Genomic DNA, 24,407 nt, shown 5'->3' with positions numbered 1-24,407 from the left:
TCGCCGCGGTCGCGGGCGGCCCCTGGGACTCGGCCTAGGAGAACGTGCCTGGACGTGGGTGGGGCTTCTGGGGCCTCTTCCCGGGGTGGAGTTGGCAGTGAGTGCAGTTCCTCCGCGCAGTCTCCGGCAGACCCTGGCCGTCTGCGGGTCACCGCCGCTCTGCAGTTGGTGGAAGCCTGCGCGATTAAGAAATGGATAATTTGAGGTAAACCCAGTTCTGCTGGAATGTGGAAGGGCAGAACGTTACGTGCTTGCCCAGGGAGTGTTCACCAGGCTAATGACCTCTCACAGTGCGGGGTCGCTGTAAGGCAAACCTGCCAGGGTGCACTTCGGTCTCTGGACGTTTTCTGTGAGATCCCAAATCCTAACTCTTGAACTTCCTTCAGTTCCCCAGACCGCCAGGCTTCCTCCTCATCTTTCAGTGTTCAGCTTGAACCAGAAAGGCTTGCCTGACCACGCGTCCATCTTCTCTTTGTCCCTCCCCTCTCTTCCCCTACCCTCAAGTGAAGTATTTCATGACGCTGGCTTACAGACCTTCCTTAGCAGCACCTCACGGAAGTTACTAGACCGAATACAGTCTCTTAGTACGCTATAGGTTTAAGGTTTAAGGACAAGAACTGTGTAAGACTTGCCCGCCTTTGAATTTCTAAGTCCCAAGTTCCAAGCACAGAATAGGCGTTGAATGAATGAAAGAACAGTACACCTTAAGTCACTACGTCTTAGCTACCCTGTTTTTCTCTCTTCTGTGAAGCTTCTGATGTTCCTTGTTGATTCCACCTTGAGAGACCTGGTTTGTTTGATGATTGTTTAGATTTCTTAAAGAGGATTTTTTTTTTTAAGATTTTATTTATTTATTTGACAGAGAGAGATCACAGGTAGGCAGAGAGGCTGGCAGAGAGAGAGGGAGAGAGAGAGACAGGGAAGCAGGCTCCCCGCTGAGCAGAGAACCCGATGCGGGACTCGATCCGAGGACCCTGAGATCATGACCTGAGCCGAAGGCAGCGGCTTAACCCACTGAGCCACCCAGGCGCCCCAATGATTGTTTAGATTTCTTGATCTGCCTCTCCTTCTTTTACGAAATACACTCTTCCCAAAAACCTAGTGGTGTTTCTGAAATTTTACAACTAGAAATCTGGTGTCAGTCAAGCAAACATATTATTTTTCATCAGGCTCCCTTTCCACTTCAAACCTGGTAGTTCATTCATTCACTCAACTAATGTTTGAAAGTGCCCACCAGGTGCCAGGCACGATACTGAACAACCTACAATGTCCCCGTCATCAAGAGTTTACACTTTAGGAGCACTTGGCTGGCTCAGTTGGTAGAGAATGCAAATCTTAATCTTGGGATTGTGGGTTCAAGCCCCATGTTTGGTGTAAAGAGTGCTAAAAAATAAAATCTTAAAAAAAAAAAAAAAAGCTTACATTTTAGCAGGGGAAGACAGTCATTTACACGATGAATGCTTTTATCTTGATAAAGCAGTTCAGAGTATTTTGCAAAGCTGTATTGGGACCCAACTGGTTTTGCATGCCAGGGAAGCTGTTCCAGAGATTGTTGCCTTTGGTTAGGAGTAACCTAGGCCGGAAGGGAGGACAGGTTTGCAAGAAAAGAGAACAGTATGCCCAACAGTCTTGACATAGGAAGGAGCATTGAAGGTTGAGCAACTCAAACTGTGATAAGAATGCAGAGAGGAAGAGAGCTCTAAATGAGACTGGCAAGGAAGACAGGGACCAATAATGAAAGGGCCTTTCAGCAAATGAAGAGTTTTAATTAAGGGGCGGGCACAATCAGATTTAACTTTTAAAGAAAATTACTCTGCCTATAATTTGAAAAACGGATTGGAGGAGGATAACACTGTAATCTGATATGCTCTTCTTTGGGGGCTTGAACTGTGTCTGTCACTTTTTTAAAATCTAGACCTTGGAATGTAATGCCCAACTAACATTTATTAATTACAACAAGTAAACAAATAAAGCTAAACCTATAAAGTACTGAAGTTTGAGAAATCCTCTTGGACATGTGGGACTTCGTTAAATAGAACTATCAAAGCATTTTCCATCTACTAAGACTAATTAGCAATAGAAAGAAAATAGTTATCATCTGTGAGCTTGCTACAAACTAAACCCATTTGTGGGTGCTTGGGTGACTCATTTGGTTAAGCATGGAACTCTTGATCTGGGCTCAGATTATGATCTCAGGGTGGTGAGATTGAGCCCGCTGTTGGGCTCCATGCTCATCTTAAAACACACACACACACTCTAAAGCCATTTGTTCCTTTATTTGCTCATTCAGCAACCTTTGTGGAGTGCCAGGCAAAATGTCTCTCCTTTATGGGGCTTATATTTTAGTGTGAGAGGCAACACAGAAACAATTACAATAATGTGTATTGGCCGTGTTTGATGCCAACTTGGCATCCACACATCCTTCTGCTTTCAACCAGAATCTGGTCCTTGCTAAGGTATCCACTAGTCGCATGCATCCCATGTGCCTCTAGCTTCTAGGGGCCTCTTTCTCCACGGTTCTTTCCAGCTTTTAGAGGCAACCACGCATCTGAAACCACAATTCAGATGCTTCTGGCTGGTGAACAGTACTAAGCTGTAATTGTAAGCACCGGCCACAAAGGGGCACAAGCAGCTCAATGAAATTTACCAGGTTGGCCACTTTACACTCAACACTAACTCAGAATTGCCTCCACGTGAAAAAAAAAAAAAATTGGGAGATTTTCTTCCAAGTTATAGAAAACAAGAATATTCCAAAAGATCTGTGCTCCAACGGAAGGGAGGAAAGGATCATTTTCAAGCTGTTTGTCCCTCAGATGACAATATTAATTAAAAGTATCTCCAAAAATATAGTGTCTCAAGAAACTTTACATGTTTTTGTCAAAGAAGGAATTTAAGGGGACGCCTGGATGGCTCAGTGGGTTAAGCCTCTGCCCTCGGCTCAGGTCATGATCTCAGGGTCCTGGGATCAAGCCCCACATTGGGCTCTCTGCTCAGCAAGGAGCCTGCTTCCCTCTCTCTCTACTTGTGATCTCTCTCTGTCAAATAAATAAATAAAATCTTAAAAAAAGAAGAAGAAGAAGGAATTTAAGCCAAACTTTGAGATTCTCAGAACTTACCAATTTCTACTAAAAATATATGATCTCAACAGTTAAAAAGTGAGGACAGGAAGCCACTTTGTTTACTTGTGATGTGTATTATATTTATACTTATAAATTGTATTTTGAGATAACCAGAGCATGAGTCAGGCCAGTATGCTTGCTGCTTAAACTAGATGTCAGAAGTTGTACGGAACTGGAAATTCTAGAGACTTGTCCACTTAAACTAGGCCTGAATGGCTATACTTTTCCATTTTCTTGAGAAATAAATCAGTAGAGTGATGGAAAAGACTCTTAACAGATAAATCGTTTTGTTCTGGTGAAATAATTTAGTTGAGAATTCTTATGGGACATAAGATTTATGATTTTAGAGAGCTTTTTGAAAGCTGTGGATGCTCCCATGGGAAGTCTGTAAGAACATATATACTGAGGATTATAGCATTTTCAGTATCACTTGCTTAAGTGTTTTCTCCTATTGGTCACTCACTCCTGCTTGGTACGGCGTCATTTTAAATCTTACCATTCCTCTATACAGCATTCTAAGTACTTCCTACATGTATCATTAAATATTATAATGACATATTTATTTATCAGTATTAAAGCTGTCAGCTGTAAGGTAGTAAAGATCTGTCTGCCTTGCTTACCATTTGTTATATCCTGTGTCCAGAATAATGTCTAGAATGTGGTAGATATAAAATAAATGACCAACCCTCCAAATACCAGCTCTCTTTTGCCTTCATTTTCAATAAATCTCTTTTTTCTTTTGTACAAATGTCTAATTCTTTGAACCTTCATACGTGGTCGACTCCCCACTCCATTTGCATAAGTGAACCTCCCTTAAATCATTTAGACTAAATTCCAATCTTGTGTATAAAGGGTGAAACTCCATGAGGCTGGTCAAAGAACAGCTGCTGAAAAAAGAATATTTACCTCCATCCTGAGTCCATCTAGCAGCCCTATCTCGGTCTCTCCCTTCCCCCTACTTCTAGCTCCCTCATATCCCTACCTTCCAAAACCACCAGTTTTGGACTCTGTATTGAGGATTTAAACTCTTCTTTTACCACCATCCATTATTGTCTTATATCCTTATATTTCCACAGCATCATCACACAACACCAACCTTCAAGTAAACTTCTGGAAAAATTCTCTGAGCCATCTAGATTTTGTGCAAGTTCATAGTAATCAACTTCATTCTCGGGACTACCTATTAGTTCCTTTTCTTTTCTGGCTTCAGCTTCTACCTATACCTTTTTATCACTATTAACAAACTTGACTCAGTCTACTTCTGGTTCTAGTTTGAGTTTTTCATAGTATTTCCTTATTAGTCTTTAATGCGTGTAGGTCTTTACTGATCTTCCTTTTATTCCTCATAATGGTTATTATGTATTCTCTTCTTCCCTTGGCCAGTATTCCTAGAGATTTATCGATTTTATTCATTTTTTTCCTAAGAATCAGCTTTGGCTGATTTTTCTCAATTATTTTTTCAGTTCTCAATTTCATCGATTTCTATCTTTATTATTTTCTGCCTTGTACTGGTTTGGGTTTAATTTGTTCTTCAGTTTCTTTCTTTTTTTTTTTTTTTTTTAAGATTTTTATTTATTTATTTGACAGAGATCACAAGTAGGCAGAGAGGTAGACAGAGAGAGAGAGAGGAGGAAGCAGGCTCCCTGCTGAGCAGAGAGCCCGATGCAGGACTCGATCCCAGGACCCTGAGATCATGACCTGAGCCGAAGGCAGCGGCTTAACCCACTGAGCCACCCAGGCACCCTGTTCTTCAGTTTCTTTTTTTTTTTTTTTTTTAATTTTATTTATTTATTTGACAGAGAGAGATGACAGGCAGGCAGAGAGGCAGTCAGAGAGGCAGGCAGAGAGAGAGGAGGAAGCAGGCTCCCCGACGAGCAGAGAGCCCGATGCGGGGCTCGATCCCAGGACCCTGAGATCATGACCTGAGCCGAAGGCAGAGGCTCAACCCACTGAGCCACCCAGACGCCCCTGTTCTTCAGTTTCTTAATGTAGAAGTTTAGATTACTGATTTGAGATCTTTATTCTTTGCTATTATAAGTATTTAAATAGCTAATAGCTGCATCCACAAAATTTTAACACAATGTGTTTTCACTATATAGTGAAAATACATTGAAAAAAGAAAACCATATATATATATATATATATATATATATGGTTTTCTTTTTTTCCCCTTGAGACTTCCTCTTCTTTGACCCAGTGATCATTGTGGAAGGCAGGATGATGTCCCTCTTCTTCCCCTCCTGGCCTCTAATTACGGGAAACTGTGAAAGTGTTACATTATATGACAAAAGGGAATTAAGGTTGCAGGTGACATTAAAATTGCTAATCTTCTGACCTTAGAATAGTGAGATTATGCTGGATTATCCAGGTAGGCCCAATGTAATCACAGTGATCCTTAAGTGGGAGCCAGAAGCAGAAAAGATGTGATAACAAAAACAAGGTGAGAGTGATGTGCTCCGGCATTTCCAGATTTAAAGATATAGAAAGGGAATCAGGGACTAAAGTATGCAAGTGACCCCTGGAAGCTGGAAAAGGCAAGTGGGGCCCCATGTTATATGTCTTACCTATGGAATTGTAAGATAATAAATGTATTTTGTTTTAAGCCATTAAAATTGTGGCAATTTGTTATAGTAGCAGTATAAACCTAATAGTTACTTATAAATGTGTCATATGATTTCCAGATATTTGAGGATTTGCCATATGTCTTTCTGGATTTTAATTTGTTATAGCTTATATGATGTTTATTTAAATTTGTTTTAAATTGTTTCCTGGTCAAGAATCTGGTCTTAGTGAACATTCTACGTGTATTTGAAAGGAATGTACATTCTGCTGTTGGGACAAGTTTTGTTTTGTTTTGTTTTTAAATTTTTCTTTTTTTCTTCTTTTTTATGTATTTTTTAACATCTTAATTTTATTTTATTTACTTCAGTGTTCCAAGATTCATTGTGTATGCACCATACCCAGTGCTCCATGCAATACAGGCCCTCCTTAATACCCACCATGAGGCTCATCCATCCCCGCATTCTCCTTCCTTCCAAAACCCTCATTTAGTTTTTCAGAGTCCACAGTCTCTCATGCTTTGTCTCCCACTCTGATTTCCCCCCATTCACTTTTCCTTTCCTTCTCCTAATGTCCTCCAGGTTATTCCTTATGCTCTACAACTAAGTGAAACCATATGATAATTGACTTTCTCTGCTTGACTTACTTCACTCAGCATAATCTCCTCCAGTCCCATCCATGTTGATACAAAAGTTAGGTATTCATCCTTTCTGATGGCTTAGTACTATTCCATTGTATATATGGACCACATCTTCTTTATCCATTCATCTGTTGAAGGGCATCTCAGCTCTTTCCACGGTTTGGCAACTGTGGACATTACTGCTATGAACATTGGGGTACAGATGGTCCTTATTTTCACTACATCTGTATCTTTGGGGTAAATATCCACTAGTGCAATTGCCGGGTCATAGGGTAGCTCTATTTTTAATTTTTGAGTAATCTCCACACTATTTTCCAAAGTAGCTGCACCAATTTGCATTCCCACCAGCAGTGTAAGAGGGTTCCCCTTTCTCCACATCCTCTCCAACACGTTGTTTCCTGTACTGTTGATTTTGGCCATTCTAACTGGTATAAGGTAGTATCTCAATGAGGTTTTTATTTGAATTTACCTGATGGTTAGTGATGATCTTTTTTTTTTTTTTTTTTTTTTTTTTTTTTTTTTTAAACATTTTATTTATTTATTTGACACACAGAGATCACAAGTAGGCAGAGAGGCAGGCAGAGAGAGAAGAGGAAGCAGGCTCCCTACAGAGCAGAGAGCCCGACATGGGACTCGATCCCAGGACGCTGGGATCATGACCTGAGCTGAAGACAGAGGCTTTTAACCACTGAGCCACCCAGGCGCCCAGTGATGATCTTTTTTTGATGAACACTTTTTCATGTGTCTGTTAGCCATTGGTAGGTCTTCTTTGGAGAAGGGTCTATTCATGTCTTCTGCCCATTTTTTGACATGGTTATCTGTTTTTTGGGGGTTGAGTTTGAGGAGTTCTTTGTAGATCTTGGATATCAGCCCTTTCTCTGTAGTGTCATTTGCAAATATCTTCTCCTATTCCATGGGCTGCCTCTTTATTTTGTTGACTGTTTCCTTTGCTGTGCAGAAACTTTTTATCTTGATTAAGTTCCAAAAGTTCATTTTCACTTTTGTTTCCTTTGCCTTTGGAGGCGTGTCTTGAAAGAAGTTGCTGTGGCTGATATCAAAGAGTTTACTGACAAGTTGTTTTTTTTTTTTTTTTAATAAATGCCAGTTAGATTAAGTGAATGATAGGGTCATTCAGATCTTCTCTATATTGATTTTCTATCTAACACTTCTGTGATGAAATCTCCAACACCAGTTGTGGATTTATTTCTCTTTTCAAGTTTTTGTTTCATCTATTTTGAACCTCTGTTGTTAAGTGCATATACACTGACTACTGTTACATCTTCTTGGAGAATTGATCCCTCTATTATTATGTAATACTTGTCATTATTCCTGATATTCTTTGTTTTGAAGTTTACTGTGTCTGATATTAATATAGCTATTGTAGGGGTGCCTGGCTGCCTCAGTTGGAGGAATGTGCAAGTCTTGATCAGGGGTTTTGAGTTCAAGTCCCACATTTGGTGTAGAGAATAATTAAAAATAAAATTTTAAATAAACAAATAAATATGTGTGTGTATACACACACACCCCCACACACGTTTTAACACTTTTTAACACTCTTAATTATCTTTTGCATGGTTTATCTTTTCTTTCTTCTTCTTCTTTTTTAAAGATTTTATTTATTTATTTGACAGAGAGAGAGAGAGAAAACACAAGCAGGGGAGTGGCAGGCAGAGGGAGAAGAAGCACACTCCTCACAGAGCAGAGAGCTCGATCCCTGGACCCTGGATCATGACCTGAGCCAAAGGTAGATGCTTAACAGACTGAGCCACCCAGCGCCCTTATCTTTCTACTTTTAATCTGTGTTTATGAGTTTCTTATAAATGGCATAAAGTTAAATTTTGTTTTGTTTTAAAGCTGGTCTGACAACCTCTGGCTTTTAATTGGTGTTCCTGGTCTTAATCAAACCCACAACAGTTACTCTCGGTAAATGACTCTGCTGAGATCACTAAAAACTAGATCAGCAGGTATATTCTTGCTCAACTTCCAACTCTCTTACCTAATAATAAAAGGAATAGCTACAATTATTCAGTCTTTTTCATGTACCACAGTTTTATTTACAAGTATTTAGTAATTTAATTCCAATAACAGTGCTATGTTGTGGGTACTATTGGTTTCATCCCCAGTTTACAGAGAAGAAGAACCACAGTACAGAGAGGTTAAGGTTAAGTAACTTGACTAAATCACATTAGGAAATTTTAAAGGCGGCTTCCAAATGGAAACAGTATGGCTCTAGATATTAATCTTACATTGTATGACCCATCTTCATTTTTTAAAAGGATTTTACTTATTTGACAGAGAGAGAGAAATCACAAGCAGGGGGAGGGGGAAAGGGAGAGGGAGAAGGAGAAGCAGACTCCCCAGTGAGCAGGGAACCCAACACAGAGCTCAATCCCAGGACCCTGAGATCATGAACTGAGCCGAAGGCAGACATTTAAATGACTGAGTCACCCAGGTGCCCCTTGATCTCTATCTTTAAAGGAGTCTTCCATTTCAAATTCATGTTTTAAGTAAGATGTTATATTGCATTATCTCTGCTTTTTCAGTTAAAAAAACCATTCCATTTGTTTCTATAGTATTCTTCAGGTATGATTAAAAATGATGTTTATCTTACAAAATCCAGTAGACATGTCTTAATTATCTGTCTCGCTCCTTCTACTGCATTTGACTTTATTAACCACTCCTATCTAAACTGGATTAGGTATCTCTTTTTTGTGCTCCCATAATGCACAATATATATTCTTTTTCTTTGTTTTTAAATTATTGAGAACTTTCTTTTTGTTATTGTTAATATATAGTGTAATAGTGGTTTCAGGAATAGAATTTAGTGATTCATCACTTACACATAACACCCAGTGCTCATCATAAGAATTGCTCTCCTTAATACCCACCCCCTTTAGTCCACCCCCTACTCACCTCCCTCCATCAACCCTCAGTTTCTTCTCTATCATTAAGAGTCTCTTATGGTTAAAGAGAGAGAGAGTCTCTTATAGTTTGCCTCCCCCTCTTTCCTCTCTCTCTCTCTTTTTTTTTTCCTTTCCCGTATGTACATATGTTCTGTTTCCTGAATCCCAGATAAGGGTGAAATCATATGGTATTTGTCTTTCTCTGGTTGACTTATTTTGCTTAGCATAATACTCTCTAGATCCAACCATATCATTGCAAATGGCAAGATTTCATTTCTTTTTTACAGCTGAGTAATATTCCAGTGTGTATATATACCACATCTTCCTTAGCTATCTATCAGTTGATGGACACTTGGGTTCTTTCCATAGTTTGGCTATTGCTAATAATTCACTATGAACATCAGGGGTGCATGTACCCTTTCAGATTTGTATTTTTGTATCCTTTGGGTAAATGCCTCATAGTAATAATCTCTGGATCATGTGGTAGTTCTAGTTTTTTTCTTTCTGAGGAACCTCCATACTGTTTTCCAGAGTGGAAAACAGTTTGCATTGCCACGAACAATGTAAGAGGGTTCCTCTTTCTCTGCATTCTCACCAACATCTGTTGTTTCCTGTGTTGTTAATTTTATTCATTCTAACAGATATAAGGTGGTATCTTGTCATAGTTTGATTTGTATTTCCATGATGATGAGTGATGTTGAGCATCTTTCCATGTGTCTGTTAACTATCTGGATGTCTTCTTTGGAAAAATGTCTATCATGTTTTCTGCCCATTTCTTAATCAAATTATTTATTTTTTTCGTATTGAGTTGCATAAGTTCTTTATATATGTGGATACTGACCTTTATTGGATATGTCATTTTCAAATATCTTCTCCCATTCTGCAGGCTGCCTTTTAGTTTTATTGATTGTTCCCTAACTGTGCAGAAGCTTTTTACCTTGATGAAGTCCCAGTAGTTCATTTTTGCTTTTGTTTCCCTTGCCTCCAGTGATGTGTCTGGTAAGAAGTTGCTACAGCTAAGGTCAAAAAGGTTGCTGACTGTGTTTTCTAGGATTTTTATGGTTTCCTGTCTCACATTTAGGTCTTTCAACATTTTGAATTTATTTTTGTGTATGGTGTAGAAAAGTAGTCCAGTTTCATTCCTCTGCAAATTGCTGTCCAGTTTTCCCAACATCATTTATTGAAGAGAATATCTTTTCTTCCCATTGGGTATTCTTTCTTGCTTTGTCAAAGATGAGTGGACCACATGGTTGTGGGTCTATTTCTGGTTCCTGTTCTGTTCCTTTGATCTATCTGTCTGTTTTTGTGCCAGTACCTTACTGTCTTGATGATTACAGCTTGAAGTCTGGAATTGTGATGCCTCCTGCTTTGCATTTCTTTTTCAGTATTGCTTTGGCTATTCAGGGTCTTTTGTGGTTCCATACAAATTTTAGGATCGTTTATTCTAGCTCTCTGAAAAATGCTAGTGGTATTTTGATAGGGATTGCATTAAATGTATAGATTGCTTTGGGTAGTATAGACATTTTAATAATGTTTGTTCTTCCAATCCGTGAGCATGGAATTTTTTCACATTTCTTTGTGTTCTTTTTCAATTTCTTTCATAAGTGTTCTATAGTTTTCAGAGTACAAATCTTTTATTTCTTTGGTTAGATTTATTCCTGGGTATCATATTGTTTTTGGTGCAATTGTAAATGAGATTGATTCCTTAATTTCTTTTTCTGTAGCTTCATTACTGGTTTATAGAAATGCAACAGATTTCTGTACATTGATTTTATATCCTGTGACTTTGCTGAATTCCTGTATTAGTTCTAGCAATTTTTGGTGGAGTCTTTTGGATTTTCTACAGAAAGCACAATTGTCTGCAAATAGTGAAACTTTGATTTCTTCCTTGTTGATTTGGGTGCCTTTTATTGCTTTTTGTTGTCTGATTGCTGAGGCTAAGACCTCCAGTACTATGTTAAATAGTAATGGTGAGAGTTGACATCCCTATCTTGTTCCTGATTGTAGAAGAAAAGCTCTCAGTTTTCCCCACTGAGAATATTAGTTGTGGGTCTTTCATATATGGCTTTTATGATGTTGACATATGTTCAATTTATACCTACTTTCTTGAGGATTTTTATCAAGAAAGGATGCTGTATTTTGTCAAATGCTTTTTCTGAATCTATCCAGAGACCATATGGTTCTTATCCTTTCTTTTATTAATGTGGTATATTATGTTGCTTAATATCACCTCTGCAGCCCAGGAATAAATCCAATGTGATCATGGTGAATCATTCTTTTTTTTTTTTTATTAAAGATTTTTATTTATTTGTTAGAGAGAGAGAGAGATACAGAGCGCAAGCACAGGCAGACAGAGTGGCAGGCTAGAGGCAGAGGGAGAAGCAGACTCCCTGCCGAACAAGGAGCCCGAGGTGGGACTCGATCCCAGGACGCTGGGATCATGACCTGAGCTAAAGGCAGCCGCTCAACCAACTGAGCCACCCAGGCGTCCCGTGAATCATTCTTTTAATGTACTGTTGGATTCATTTTGCTAGTCTCTTGTTGAGAAATTTTTGCATTCATCAGGGGTGTTTGTTCATCAGGGATGTTGTTCTGTAACTGTCCTTTTTTTTTTTTTTTTTAAAGATTTTATTTATTTAACAGACAGAGATCACAAGTAGGCAGAGAGGCAGGCAGAGAGAGGAGGAAGCAGGCTCCCGGCTGAGCAGAGAGCCGGATGCGGGGCTCGATCCCAGGACCCTGGGATCATGACCTGAGCCGAAGGCAGAGGCTTTAACCCACTGAGCCACCCAGGCGCCCCTGTAACTCTCCTTTTTAATGGGATTTTTGCTTTTAGAGTCAAGATAATGTTGGCCTCATAGAATGAGTTTGGAAGTTTTTCTTCCATTTCTATTTTTTGAAATAGTTTGAGAAGACTAGGTATTAACTCTTCTTTACATGTATGGTAGAATTTCCATGGGATGTCATCTGGCCCTGGACTTTTATTTGTTGGCAGATTTTTGATTACTGATTCAATTTCCTTGCTGGTTGTGGGTCTGTTCAAATATTCTGTTTCTTCCTGATTCGTATGTTTCTATGGATTTGTCCATTTCTTCCAGATTTCCCAGTTTGTTGACAAATAATTTTTCATAATATTTTTTGTTTATATTTCTGTGGTGTTGGTTTGATCTCCCCTTTCATTCATGATTTTATTTATTGGGTTCTTTCTCTTTTGTTTTTGATATGTCTGTCTAGGAGTTTATCAATTTTATCAATTCTTTCAAAGAACCAGCTCTTAGTTTTGTTGACCTGCTCTACTGGTTTTTTATTTGTCTCTGTCATTTATTTCTGCTCTAAATTTTATTATTTCCCTTCGTTTGCTGGCTTTAGGCATTATTTGCTCTTCCTTTTCTAGCTCCTTTAGGTGTAGGGTTATGTTGTGTATTTGAGAATCTGGCTTCTTGTGGTGTGCCTGTTTTGCTATGTATTTCCCTCTTATGATCACTTTTGCTGTGTCCCAAAGGTTTTGGACTGTTGTGTTCTCATTTTCATTTGCTTCCATGTATTTTTTTTATTTCTTCCTTAATTTTCTGGTTAACCCATTCATTCTTAAGTAGAATGAATGCATTCTTTTTTTTTTTTTTTAAGATTTTATTTATTTATTTGAGAGAGAGACAGTGAGAGAGAGCATGAGCGAGAAGAAGGTTAGAGGGAGAAGCAGACTCCCTGTGGAGCTGGGAGCCCAACGTGGGACTCGATCCTGGGACTCCGGGATCATGACCTGAGCTGAAGGCAGTCGTCTAACCAACTGAGCCACCCAGGCATCCCGAATGAATATGTTCTTTAATCTCCATGCATTTGTGGCCTTTTCAATTTTTTTCCTTACAGTTGACTTTGAGTTTCATAGTGTTGTGGCCTGAAAAATATGCATGATATGCTCTCAATCATTTTGTACTTGTTAAGGGCTGACATGTGACCCAGTGTGTGACCTGTTGTGATGTAGAATGTTCCATGTGCACTCAAAAAGAATGTGTATTCTGCTGCTTAAGCAGCAGATAGCAGATATAGTCTGCTTTAGCCGAATATATCTGTTAAGTCCAGTATGGTCCAGTGTGTCATTCAAAGCCTTTTTCTTGTTGATTTTCTGCTTAGATGATCTTTCTGTTGCTGTAAGTGGGGTGCTAAAATCCCCTCCTATTGTATTATTACCAATAAGTTTCTTTATATTTGTTATTAATTGATTTATATATTTGGGTGCTCCCGAGTTGGGGGCATAAACATTTACAATTGTTAGATCTTGATGGGTGGACCCCTTAATTATGATATAATGTCCTTCTTCATCTCTTGTTATAGTGTTTGCTTTAAAATCTAGTTCGTCTGATATAAATATCACTACTCCAGCTTTCTTTTGGCATTCATTAGCATGACAGATGATTCTCCATCCCCACACTTTCAATCTGCAGGTGTCTTTAGGTCTAAAATGAATCTCTTATAGGCAGCATATAGATGGGTCTTGTTTTTGTTTTTTTCATCCATTCTGATACCCTATATCTTTTGACTGGAGTATTTATTTATTTAAAGATTTTATTAATTTATTTAACAGAGAGAAAGACAGCGAAAGAAGGAAAACAAGTAGGAGTGGGAGAGGGAGATGCAGGCTTCCCGCTGAGCAGGGAGCCCTATGCAGGGCTTGATCCCAGGACTCTAGGATCCTGACCTGAGCTGAAAGCAGATGCTTAATGACTGAGCCACTCAGGTGCTCCTTAACTGGAGTATTTATTCCATTTATATTCAGAGTGATTATTAAAAAGTATGAATTTAGTGACACTGTGTTACTGTTAAGTTGGCATTTCTGGTGATGCTCTCTGTTCCTTTCTAGTCTTTATTGCTTTTGGTCTTTCCCTCCCACTCGAAAATCCCCTTTAATATTTCTTGCAGGGCTGGTTTAGTGGTCATGAATTCCTTCAGTTTTTGTCTGGGAAATTCTTTATCTCTCCTTCTATTCTGAATGACAGGCTTGTTGGATAAAGTATTCTTGGCTGCATATTTTTCCCATTCAGCACATTGAATATATCATGCCACTCACTTCTGGCCTTGTGAAGTTTCTATAGAAAAAGTTTCTATAGTTATGTCTATAACTGCTGCAAACATAATCTCTCTTCCCTTGTAGGTTAAGGATTCTTTTTCCCTTGCTGCTTTCAGGATTCTTTCCTTGTCCTTTTATTTATGTTCCTTGTATTTTGTGAATTTCACTATGATATGTCTTGGTGATGGCAGCTTTTGTTGGATTTAATGGGGGTTCTCTCTGCTTCTTGGATTTCAGTGTCTGTTTCTATCTCCAGATTAGGGAAGTTTTCAGCTATAATATAGTCAAATAAACCTGCTTCTTTTTCTTTCTCTTCTTCTTCTGGGAATCCTATGATACAAATGTTCTTACACTTTAAGGAATCACCGAGTCCCTAAGTCCCTTTCTTTCCCTCTTATTTTTTAGCTTCGTTATTTTCCATAATTTTATTTCCTGCATCATTGATTCATTTGTCTAATCCATCTGTTTTCATTGTCATTGCATCCATTTGATTTTGCATCTTGGTTATAGCATTTTTCATTTCGGCCTGACTAGTTTTAGGTTCTTTTATTTCTGTAGTAAGGGATTCTCTATTGTCTTCAATGCTTTTTTTTCAAGTATCCTTATGATTATTGTTTTAAATTATGGTTTCAGACATCTTAATTTAATCAATACATCTGTATTGATTAAATCCCTGGCTGTGAATTCCTCTTATTCTTTATGTTGGAGTGAATTCTTCCATCTTGTCACTATGTCTGAGTCAATGATTTTTGTGTGTACCTATGTGATTGTTACGAAAGCCTGTCGTATTCCTCCTCCTGAGTGTAATGGCTACATTAAGAGGGGGAAAAAAGAAAGAAAGAAAGACAGGAAAAAGACAGATAGACAGACAGCTAGATCCTAGGTGTATTTTGGTCTGGTTGTTAAAAGAAGCTAGATCAAAACAAAACACCCTATAAAAACAAGAAAGGAACCTAAATCCTCAGTGTGTATTGGTCTGCTCATTAAAAACTAAATTAAATACAGTGCAGCCATCAAAAGAAATGAAATCTTGCTATTTGCAACGACATGGATGGAACTAGACGGTATTATGCTGAGGGAAATAAGTCAATCAGAGAAAGACAATTGTCCTATGATCTCCCTGATACGAGGAATTTGAGAGGCAGAGTCAGGGGCTTGGTGGGTAAGGAAGGTAAAAATGAAACAAGATGGGATTGGGAGGGAGACAAACCATAAGAGACTCTTTTTTTTTTTTTTTTAAAGATTTTATTTATTTATTTGACAGAGGGAGATCACAAGTAGGCAGAGAGAGAGAGAGAGAGAGAAGGAAACAGGCTCCCTGCTGAGCAGAGATCCTGATGTGGGACTCGATCCCAGGACCCTGAGATCATGACCCGAGCCGAAGGCAGCGGCGTAACCCACTGAGCCACCCAGGCGCCCAAGAGACTCTTAATCTTATAAAACAAACTGAGGGTTGCTGGGGGGAGGGGGTTGTGGAGAGGATGGTGGGGTTATGGACATTGGGGAGGATATGTGATATGGGGAGTGCTGTAAAGTGTGTAAGCCTGACGATTCACAAACCTGTACCCCTGGGACAAATAAGACATTATATGTTAATAAAAATAATTATTTTTTAAAAAACTAGATCTAAAATAAAGTAAGACAAAATAAAATAAAATAAAGCTATATTCTATTTCCCCCAGAGCTGAAGCTTTGTGGCACTCCATGATCAGTAGACTTGGGGTGTACAAGGGGTTTGTGCTAGTCTTCTGGGGGAGGGCCTGCCCCTATGATTCTCAGGGGGACTTGCCCTAGTGGAGATGTACCTGCAGGGCACAGGGCTGCGGGGCTTGTTATAAGCAGCTCTGGCCTCCACTGGGTGGCGCTGTTTTCTCCATGAAATCAGTCAGTGCTGATGAGGGGAGAGAGGGAATGGTGTCGCCCCACTCTCTTGTCCCTGGAGTGAGGTGCTCACTCCCTCCACTTTTCATGAAGCATTCACAGAAGAGCAATCATCTCTCCTGTGTCCCTGGCTTCTGCCAGATCCTCACCTTCACGCTGCCTGCATCCAAGCTGTCCCGCTGTTAGGCACTATAGCACTCCTGTGTTTAATCTCAGGCACACAGCTGGGTTCAAAACTTCAGATTTTAGCCATAGGCTTGATACAGACCAGTGCTGGTCGTCTGGGGGAGGATCTTGCTACTCTGTGGCCAGTACTGGCTTTTTCCAGAAATCGGTTGTGTGACTGTGCAGCAGTTCAGAGTTTATGGTAAAGCAGAGCTAAAAGCTAGCACCAAAGTTTGCTGCCCTCAGCCTGTCCCTTTGTTCCTGCGCTGGGGAGGGCAGGTCAGTGGCACCGGTGGGTCTTTTGTCCCCACACTGCCACTCCCAAATGCACACCAAGCAAGGGAACTGCTTCTCCCAATGCAACCCAGGGGATCATAAGACCATGCTGCCAGCTCCCAGGTCTCCACCTCCTTCCCTACTGGAGCACAGCTAAACCCACCAGGCATGACCCTGGCGATGGTGTAAACCACCGAACTTCAGATTCTGTGCTCCACTGTTTATAAAAACTTGTATTCAATCCCTTTCCCAGTCAATGGTTTTGAGGAGTTTTTCTTGTGCAGTTCCTTGCATACTCTCTCTCTCTCTCACTCCTCTCTCTGTGATTAGGGCTCCCTCCCATTTGCCCCATCTGCAGCTCTTAGCTCCCCCAAATCAACTTTCTGAAGCTTCTACCTTCCATGATGTGGCAGTTTTTCCAGTCCATAGTTGTGCAGTTTTGCTCTCTCACTTCTCAGATCAATTTCCTGGGTCTTCAAAATGATTTGATACTTATCCAGATGTTTTCAAGGGATGAGGCAAGCCTAGGGTCTCCTTACTCCTCCACCTTCTTAACTCCTCCACTTTATATATATTCTTATTTATGCACTTATATAATGCATCATAATTAAACGTTCTAGAGCTTGTTTTCTTACTATCTCATAAGCGCCCTGACATTAGAGACTTGTTTCTTGTTTTTGTATGCCCAGTGCCTACTATAGTGCCTGGCACATTATAGGCATTTAAAAATATTTTGTCAAATCAATGAATACTTGAAAGCCATTTACTGATAATGACTATACTATTTGTTATCACTTCTATACAAGCAAACAGAAAAACCTCTCAAAGTCACAGATTTTATGAGCTACATTATTTATTAAAATTGAATAGAAAGAAGGTGAAGCTTGGCTGAAACTCAACTATTCTTCTCTTTCCCAATGAAATCCCTTAGGATGCTCTGTGGAAAAAAAAGAAATTAACGAGATTTGTCTCCTTAATGTCCCCATGATACTCCTCTAGTGTGGTTTTCATTAAAAACAAAACAAAACAAAAAACAAACAAAAAAAACTTTCAGTGAACTATGGACTTGGCATCATTAATAACATTTTACTGCTTCCACCCTCATGTGTTTTCTCTGCATTTAGGAACAAAGACACTTTTATCAACCATTTTTGGATGCTTTATCTGTTAAGTTCGAGAACATCAGGGACTCCTACTAAGAATCAGTTTAAGTTAAGGCTAGATCTTTCTGCTGCTCTGGGATTCCTCTTCCCTAACTATGAACGATTAGAAAAGGAGAGGGGGGGGGGAATGAAACAAATAGACATAGGAAGCACAGAACTGTGATCTTTGAGCAAAGGAGAAACCAACTAGGTAAGCAGTAAAATTGCCCCGGCTTTCTGTGGGCCATTTTTGGTCACAATGCAGGAAGGTCTCATTAAGATGAGAAGATAATGATTAAAGTGCAGGGGTGCCAAGACAGCTAACATTGGTGGGACACGGAAGAGGAAGGAAAGATGCTAGAAAAAGAACTCTAGAAATTTGCGTAGGTGTCCTTCCTTTGAAGCTTTCGATCTGTGTGATCGATCTGTGTGTGAAGGGTGAAACTCCATGAGGCCAGGCAATGATCAACTGCTGAGGAAGGAACATTTACAGAGGAGCTGTAATGCAGAAAATTCCTGAAGCTCAAACAAGTCTTGAGATTATTCTAGTGCCCACCCGACTGAAAGCAGAGGTCTCATTGAATAAATGGGTCATTCAGTAGAGATCTCAGAGGTTCCACCTTAGTGGTAGAGCTGAACTAGTTCTAGAAAAAAGATTACCTATACACACATGCACCTAAAACAGTTCAAATCAAACCTCGAAAAAATGAATTTGATCCAAAAGTAAGTTAACTACCTGCCAGAACACAGTTCAATACTGTACAACATTTAAAAGGAATATTACCAATAAAGTTCAAAAGGCAGAAGTCAGAGTTAAGGCTAGAACTTCTGAGACAGAGAACTGGAGAATAGGGCATTGCCCAGAGAAACAGAGAACTGTAGAGGAGTTCCTCAACTATATGACTAAGAATTGATATACATATAAGTGAGAGGAATCTTGGAAATAGCCACTGGAAAGAAGTAAGCAGACAATTCCTGGAGTTCCCACAGGATAGGGAATAGTTTATGTTCTCACCAGTCATGGTAGAGAGACTTCATTCTACACAGGGCATTGGGTACAGCCCTCAGAAGAGCCAGGACTTAGTAGGGATAAAAAGCACAGAGTAAAGTCTTTGCTGGACCTGATCTACCATAATAAATTTTGATAATAAGCCTGAAATGGATCAAGGTGATCCTCAAGTAGATTTAACAAAATCAGTACTCTCTCTCTTTTTTTAAAGATGTTATTTTCTTATTTGCCAGAGAGAGAGACAACACAAAGCAGGAGGAGCAGCAAGCAAAGGGAGAAGGCAAATCTGGCTTCTCGCTGAGCTAGGAACCGGATGCGGGGCTCGATTCCAGGACCCTGGGATCATGACCTGAGCTGAAGGCAGATGCTTAACCAACTGAGCCACCCAGGCACCCCCACAATCAATACTCTTCAAAAGGATAACACTTGTGTACTGTTAGTGGGAATGCAAAATGGTACAACCACTATGGAAAACAGTATGCAGTTTTTTCAAAAAAATAATAAAAAAATCATATGATCCAGCAATCCCACTGACAATCCCCTGAAGACATTATGCTAAATAAACTAGTCACAAAAGAACAAATACCATATGATTCCACTCATATAAATCTTCTAAAGTAGGGGCGCCTGGGTGGCTCAGTGGGTTAAGCCGCTGCCTTCGGCTCGGGTCATGATCTCAGGGTCCTGGGATCGAGTCCCACATCGGGCTCTCTGCTCGGCAAGGAGCCTGCTTCCTCCTCTCTCTCTCTGCCTGCCTCTCTGCCTGCTTGTGATCTCTGTCAAATAAATAAATAAAATCTTTAAAAAAAAAAAAAGCTTCTAAAGTAGTCAAAATCATAGAGACAAAGTAGGAAGGTGGTTGTTAAGGGTTACAGGAAGGGGGTGAAGGGAGGGGAAAAGAGTGTAGTTTCAGTTTTGCAAGGTGAAAGGTTCTAGAGATCTATTACAATATGAATATACTTAACACTACTGAACTGTATACTTAAAAATAGCTAAGATGGTAAATTTAATGTTATATGCCTTTTAACCCACAAAATATATCTCTTTCCAGTTAATCTGTCACCTCTGTAGTATCATATATTCACATATGTATATGTATAAAAGATTTTTCCCTATTCTAATCCATCAAATATGTCTTTTTATAGTATCATATTGATTTGATAGAATATTTGTATTAAATGCTCAAAATATAATAAGACAAATCTCAATGCAGTGTACTTACTTCTCTCACAATTTTCTTGACTGTTCTGTAGAATTTAACCTTCCACATAAATGTTAGTTATATTTTATCCAATTCTGTAATACACATAATTTGGGTAACAACTAATTAATATATTACTGGAGCTCCTGGCTGCCTCAGTCCATACAACATGTGACTCTTGATCTTGGGATCATGAGTTCAAGCCCCACATTGGGCATAGAGCTTACTTTAAAAAAAATTAGTAATTACTTTTGGGAGAAATTTTTTTTTGTATTTTTATGGTTTTATTAACAGAAATATGACATGCACAACAAGCTGTCTATTCATTTTCTTCGCTGCATAACCTGGCATTGGGATTGGTGACTCTGATTGCCAGCTGGGCTGCTCTTTCCACAATAGCTTTGCGGTTCTCAGAGGAGATGTTGTAAGCTATCTCTGCACGGTGGGATTTGTTGCACATCAGCAGCACTTCAAGCTCCTTGACATTGTGGACTAGGAACTTCCTGAAGCCACTGGGCAACATGTGCTTTGTCTTCTTGTTGCTCCTGTAATCAATCTTGGGCATCAAGATCTGGCCCTTGAATCTTCTGCACACCCTATTGTCAGTGCCTCTCGGCTTCCGCCATTTGCGCTTAATTTTGACATATCGGTCTGACTGGTGCCGGGTGAACTCCTTCATCTTCTTTTTAACAATCTTGGGCTTTACCAAAGGTCTGAGGGCAGCCATGATGCCCAGTAACAGATGGCTGCCAGCTCTGCAGGCAGCGCCGAGGGAGAGAGGGGACCAAGAAACATTATTTTTAAGCTAACTTTGCATCTAAGAATCTAGTGTGTCTTCCCATTTCTTCAGGTCTAATGTTTTTTATAGTATTCCTATCAATAAAATTTTAGAGATTTTTCTTCATATATTTAATCTACTTATTCCTAAACATTTTATAGTTTTTCTACTATTATGAATAAAATGTGGAATATTTTTCTCATTTTTTATTCCTAGGTGCTTGCTGTCAGAATATTGAAATCGAGAAACCTAATGAATTTAGTATATTGCTTTGATACATTGACACATTACTAGTCTCTTATTAATTTTGTTAATATTTTATTGAATAACTTAGGTATATAATGTCATCAACAGAAAGAGAATATTTAAACTGCTCTTTTAAAATTTTTATCTTAAATGAATAATAGGGTGATTCTATGCCTAATTTTTGATTTTAATTTAAATTGTTTACCTGGCTTGCCATTTAGAATACTAGCTGTGCTGTTTTTAGAGGGTTGTTTGTTTTTTTTTTAATTTTATTTATTTATTTATTTTAAAAGATTTTATTTGTTTATTTGACAGACAAAAATCACAGTAGACAGAGAGGCAGGCAGAGAGAGGGAAGCAGCTCCCTGCTGAGCAGAGAGCCCGATGCAGGACTCGATCCCAGGACCCTGAAATCATGACCTGAGCCGAAGGCAGCGGCTTAACCCACTGAGCCATCCAGGCGCCCTAAGATTTTATTTTTAAGTAATCTTGTAAGAGTGGGTTAGCATAAGTACAGCCATCTTAGCTTGGGCAGCCATCTCAGGCCCAAGGGCTAAACTTTCCCCTACTTTAGTTCCAGGGACCCCCTCCCTGCTTTAGTTCCAAGAAAGTACCCCACACGGCAACACCCGGGCAGCAGCTAATCAGCTTAAACCTCCAGGGCGGCTAGGCGGATGGGCCACGGACAGATATTGAAGAGTTTATCTTACTAAACCACAGGGGGGTGCAAGCCCAAAGTATGTATGGTCTCTGAAGTGAATGAAAGTTACTGTGAGTTGGATGTTTTAAAAAATGATGTATAAACCCTTGGCTTTGAATGCCCGGGGTCCTAGTTGAAACCCTATGCGCTGGGCAGATACTTGGACCCCAGCTAGCTGGAAATAAACCTCGCTGTGTGACTTGCATTATCAAGAGTGTTCTCTGTCTAATTGAGGGGTGGTCGACTCCATACCCTAACAATCTTCACCTCCAGTGTGGGGGCTTGAACTCACAACTCTGAGATCAAGTGTCATATGCTCTACCAGCTGAGCCAGCAGGTGTCCTTTTCTTAAACAAATGGTCTTTGTTAAATTTAGGTAGTTTCCTTCTATTTTCTATTATACTTTGAGTTTTTATTAAGATGGCTGTTAATTTCATCAAATAACTTTTTGGCATTTACTGATGTCAATGTATGCTCTTAACTCTTTATTGTTACAGTAATAGATTATGTTGATAGATTTCCTGTTATTCAAACACCATTGCATTCCTGAAACAACAAATCCTGCTTGAAACTAATTTTTAGTTTTTCAATATATGTACACATATATATGCATCCTATTTGCTGAATTTTGGATGAGAATTGTGTAACTATATCAGTAAGATAGGACTATAATTTTTGCCTTCATAAAAAAGATATTTTGGGGGGCATCTGGGTGGTTCAGTTGGTAAAGTGTCTGCCTTTGGCTCGGGTCATGATCCCAGCGTCCTGGGATTGAGCCCCACATGGGGTTCCCTGTTCAGTAGGGAGTCTGCTTGTCCTCTCTCTTTGCCCCTCCCCCTGCTTGTTCTCTGTCTCTAATAAATAAATAAATAAAATGTTTTTTTAAAAAAAGATTTTAAAATACATATTTTTAAAAATTTATTCTGATTTCTTAAAATAAATGAAAAAGCTTTCTAATTTAAACAATAACTTTCTTAAAAAAGAACAGAATTATCTGTTCTTTAAAAGTTGTAACTCCCATCTGGTACTGGAACCTTTTTCAAGTAGTAAATTAAAAAAAAAAAAAAATCATCTTTACTATATCTCTTATAAAGATGGCAATTTTATACAGAGTGCACATATTTGATTATATTTTGCTAGAAAATTATCCATTTCATCAAAGGCTTTCAAATTTGTTATTATAAAATTGCTTAGTTGTATTCTCATAATTTTTGTGAATATCTGCTGAATATGTTGTATGTCTTCTTTCTCATGCCCACTTTTATCTATTTTGGCTTTCTTTTCACTTATCAGACCCATGAGTTTATCTATTTGTTATCCCTTCTTTAATATTTTTCTGGATGAGTCATGTGAATGATCTATTCTCTGAATTACTGCACATTTTCAAAGACTGTTCTTTCACTTGACAGGCTAATGTAAAGAATCTTGCCTTTTCTCATTCTAAAGATGCTATTCTATTGTCTTCAAGCTTCTAGAATTACCAGTAAGTCCAATGCAAATCTGGCTCTTTTTTTCTTTCTCAATGCTTTGTTCTTTCTAAATGGTGGCGAATAGTATTTGCTCTTTAGTCTTAGAGTTCAGAAATTTTTATCAGATTGTGTATGTGTGTTTTCTCATCCATTCAATCTACTCTGGATTCTGAGAGCCTTTTTAATATGCAAAATTAGGTCTTTTAGCTCTCATGAATACTTCTTGTCTGTCCAGAGTGCCCATTGTTTATATGTTAGGTCTCTTGCCTTTCTGTTCTGGTTGCTTGTTTTCCCTCTTGATTTCCTTGTCTGCTTTTATTTTGCTCTTTAAAAGGCTCTTAAACTTTACCTTCTAGGCCACTATAGTGACCAATCTTTTTTCAATTTATCTACTATCTATATTTAGTTGGAGATTTCTATTTTTTGTATTTCTAGTAATTGTACTGCACTTGAATTTCATTAAGTGGTTTTAAAAAACCACGTTGAGTTGTTTTCTTTGGGGTAAGAGATTATTTTCTTTTTCTTTTTCTTTTTTTTTAAATTATTTTGTTTATTTGACAGAGAGAGAGATCACAAGTAGGCAGAAAGGAAGGCAGAGAGAGAGAAGGGCAGAGGAAGCGGGCTTCCTGCTGAGCAGAGAGCCGGATGCGGGACCTGAGATCATGACCTGAGTTGAAGACAGAGGCTTAACCCACTGAGTCACCCAGGTGCCCGAGATTATTTTCTATTTATGACTTTTTTCCTGGTCTTACCTATATAGGGTTCTTTTCTTTTCCCTTCCCCTTCCTCTTTCCTTTACTCTTCCCCTCCCTCCACTTTCCCCTCCCCCTCCTCTCCTCTCCTCTCCTCTCCTCTCCTCTCTTCTCCTTTCTTTCATAAGCTCTATGCCCAATGTGGGGCTTGAACTCACAGCCCTGACATCAAGCTTTTGTTTTTCTTTTTTTTTTCTTATTAGGGATCGTGTCTGGATTTTTGAAGAATTTGAAGTCTAACAAGCAGTTATGCAAGTTTACTAGCAATGCAGGAAGCAGGCAGGTTATCACCTGTCTTCTGATTCCAAAAATAGAGATCTTAAAGTAGATAAGAATGAAGACTTTGGAGCCAGATTGCCTCATTCCAAATACCAGCTCTGGTGTTTACTAGTGATGTGGCCTTGGGCAAATTATTCAAACTCTATGTCTCGATTTCCTTATTAATACAGTGGGAGAAATAATCAGAGCATTCTTGTGTGGTTATTGTGAGAATTATAAGAGT

At 39.0% G+C, this 24,407-nt stretch overlaps 2 protein-coding genes and 1 long non-coding RNA gene across 4 annotated transcripts in view; 1 reads left to right on the top strand and 2 right to left on the bottom strand.

Annotated features, from left to right (window-relative positions):
- Positions 1-47: 47 nt before the first annotated feature.
- On the top strand, positions 48-24,369 carry LOC131839172 (uncharacterized). 2 transcript variants are annotated; one of them, XR_009356839.1, is made up of 4 exons: positions 48-205; positions 7,950-8,062; positions 23,717-23,860; positions 24,109-24,369. It is a non-coding gene; the product is annotated as an uncharacterized LOC131839172 (long non-coding RNA). The 2 variants fall into 2 exon arrangements; XR_009356838.1 differs by lacking the exon at positions 7,950-8,062 and having other exon boundaries at positions 55-205.
- The window catches only part of TMEM19 (transmembrane protein 19), a 35,091-nt gene continuing 28,123 nt past the window's right edge, over positions 17,440-24,407 (bottom strand). Inside the window, exon 7 of the mRNA XM_059186336.1 lies at positions 17,440-17,545. Coding sequence (XP_059042319.1) covers positions 17,508-17,545 — 38 coding nt within the window. The 3' untranslated portion in view covers positions 17,440-17,507. The remainder of the gene's footprint in view (positions 17,546-24,407) is intronic.
- Positions 20,242-20,732, bottom strand: LOC131839171 (large ribosomal subunit protein eL32-like). Its single transcript, XM_059186338.1, has one exon. The coding sequence runs from the start codon at positions 20,685-20,687 to the stop codon at positions 20,280-20,282; it is 408 nt and encodes a 135-aa protein (XP_059042321.1). The 5' UTR covers positions 20,688-20,732; the 3' UTR covers positions 20,242-20,279.

The sequence above is a fragment of the Mustela lutreola genome, chromosome 8 (assembly GCF_030435805.1).
Source record: "Mustela lutreola isolate mMusLut2 chromosome 8, mMusLut2.pri, whole genome shotgun sequence".
Classification (NCBI taxonomy): domain Eukaryota; kingdom Metazoa; phylum Chordata; class Mammalia; order Carnivora; family Mustelidae; genus Mustela; species Mustela lutreola.
This window is presented reverse-complemented; position numbering and strand designations above follow the sequence as displayed.

Coding starts and splice junctions, on each gene's coding strand:
- LOC131839171 (XM_059186338.1), bottom strand. CDS start 20,687: ATGGCTGCCCTCAGACCTTTGGTAAAGCCCAAGATTGTTAAAAAGAAG.